General features: G+C 51.4%; 1 protein-coding gene across 1 annotated transcript in view; it reads right to left on the bottom strand.

Annotated features, from left to right (window-relative positions):
• The window catches only part of LMAN1L (lectin, mannose binding 1 like), a 12,707-nt gene extending 12,173 nt beyond the window's left edge, over positions 1 to 534 (bottom strand). Inside the window, 1 exon segment of the mRNA XM_019667933.1 lies at positions 366 to 534. Within this exon segment, the coding sequence (XP_019523478.1) occupies positions 366 to 534 (169 nt within the window).
• Positions 535 to 1,933: the final 1,399 nt, after the last annotated feature.

Genomic DNA, 1,933 nt, shown 5'->3' with positions numbered 1-1,933 from the left:
TGTGTGTGTGTGTGTGTGTGTGTGTGTGTGTGTGTGTGTGTGTGTGTGTGTGTGTTCTCCGGTCCAAGAGGCAGGGGTGGGGAGTGGGAGGGTCCTCTAGAAGAATAACAGAAGCCTTAATTAAGGCAGAGAGGAGAAACTGAAGCTGGCAGATAGGGGTGTGGTGTGGTGTGGTGGGTGGAACAGGAGACAAGCCTGGGAGGGGTCCTAGGCCCCTGGTATTGCCTGCCCCAGGCCTGGACCCATCTTGGGCAGAGGTTGGAACTGGCAGGCCCGCCCCCGCCAAGTCACAGGCAGCCTGAGTGGTCAGCTGCTCCGGCACTCTGAGGAACCCTGGGATAGCTGGTCCGCACTCTACCCCTCACCTCCGTGATGGCTCCAGAAGGGTATTCCAGCCCCAGGCAATGCCAGCCTTGGTCCTTTGAAGTTGAGCTTGTACTCAAACCTTCGCTGAGGAAGACGGGTCCCCTCAGGGCTGTCGGGGGCCAGCAGCAGAAGGAGAAGGCAGAGCAAGGGAGTAGGGCCACCAACCATAGGCATTGTGAAAGGATCTAGTGTCCCTGTCCAGGGTGGATCCCTAGCTAGGAGGCCAGGGTGGGGCTCCGGGGGGAAGGGCCAGGTGGGGAGGAGCTGGGGACTGGCTAGGAGTTGGTTTTGGCACTGACATCTCCCTCCTTCCCCACACAGACATCCTGTTCCTTCCAGGCCTGACCTCAGGCCCCACCCCTCCCTTACCTCTAGCCTGACCTGCTGAATCCCTGACCCCTGACACTTGTCCCACCTGATCTCTGCCCATGCTCCAGGGTTCAGGCCATCTTTCCACCTCCCCTCAGCTCCAGCAGCTAAGCAGCTTCAGGGACCACAGGGACAGGCCATCCTTCAGTCACCCTGGCCTCTCCTCCGGGCTCGGGACAGACCTCCACACCCTGCCTCTGTCCTGCAGACGGGTGTCCTGGCAGTCTGGCAACAACCCACCCCATCCTCCCTGTCCCGCTCTCTCCCCTGTAACGCTCAGCTCTCTCCCATATTCCCAAAGGCTCATGCCTCCAAGCAGCCCAAGTTTCCTCAGCAAATAAACTACATGAAAAACAGAAAGAGAGCAAACAAATGCAGTGTGTGAACCTTGTTTGGAGCCTAATTTTAACCAACCAACTGGGGGGGGGGGAAATGAGACAATTGGGGAAATTTGAACAATAAATTTCTGATTAAATTATGGAATTATTAAAATTTTTAGGAGTAATAAGATATTGTGGTTATATTTTTTAAAACTTTTTTGTCTTTTAGAGAAATGTACTAAAGCTCTGGAGGACTTGATATAATGTCTAGGATCTGCCTCTAAATCCCCCGAGAGGGCGGGGGGGTGGCACAGCACTGGCCTTGAGTTGATAACTGTTCAAGTTGGATGGTGGGGACATGGGAGTTCAGTATATTCTTCTCTCTACTTTTATATGTTTGATAATTTCCAAAATAAGCAGTTTTAAAAAGTAAGTCATCTTGAGGGTGGCCGGTTAGCTCTGATGGCTAGAGCACAGTGCTCATAACACCACGGTTGCTGGTTCAATCTCTGCATAAGCCACTGAGTTGCACCCTCCACAACTATGAATGAAGACAACTACTCGACTTGGAGCTGATGGGTCCTGGAAAAACACACTGTTCCCTTATTTAAAAAAACAAAAAAGTAAGTCATCTTATATTTCAAATGTTTTCATCCAAATGTTGGTTTTCCAGAGTGGCTGGCTCATCTGCCAAGGATTGTAGATGGTTGAAGTTTGCTATACTTTGTAAGTTCCCAGTAGGATTCAGTTACGGAAGCTCTGCAAATTAATTAAATCAAGGCTGTAAATGGAAACTTCCAGGGCATGCTAAAAGAAGACATTCATTTCGCAACACGGAGCCCTCAGCCACCTCCACCCACTCTCCTGCACCTTCCCAG

This window comes from Hipposideros armiger, unplaced genomic scaffold (genome assembly GCF_001890085.2).
Source record: "Hipposideros armiger isolate ML-2016 unplaced genomic scaffold, ASM189008v1 scaffold_511, whole genome shotgun sequence".
Classification (NCBI taxonomy): Eukaryota; Metazoa; Chordata; class Mammalia; order Chiroptera; family Hipposideridae; genus Hipposideros; species Hipposideros armiger.
Note: the sequence above shows the minus strand (reverse complement) of the source record. Positions and strands in the feature narration are given on the sequence as shown.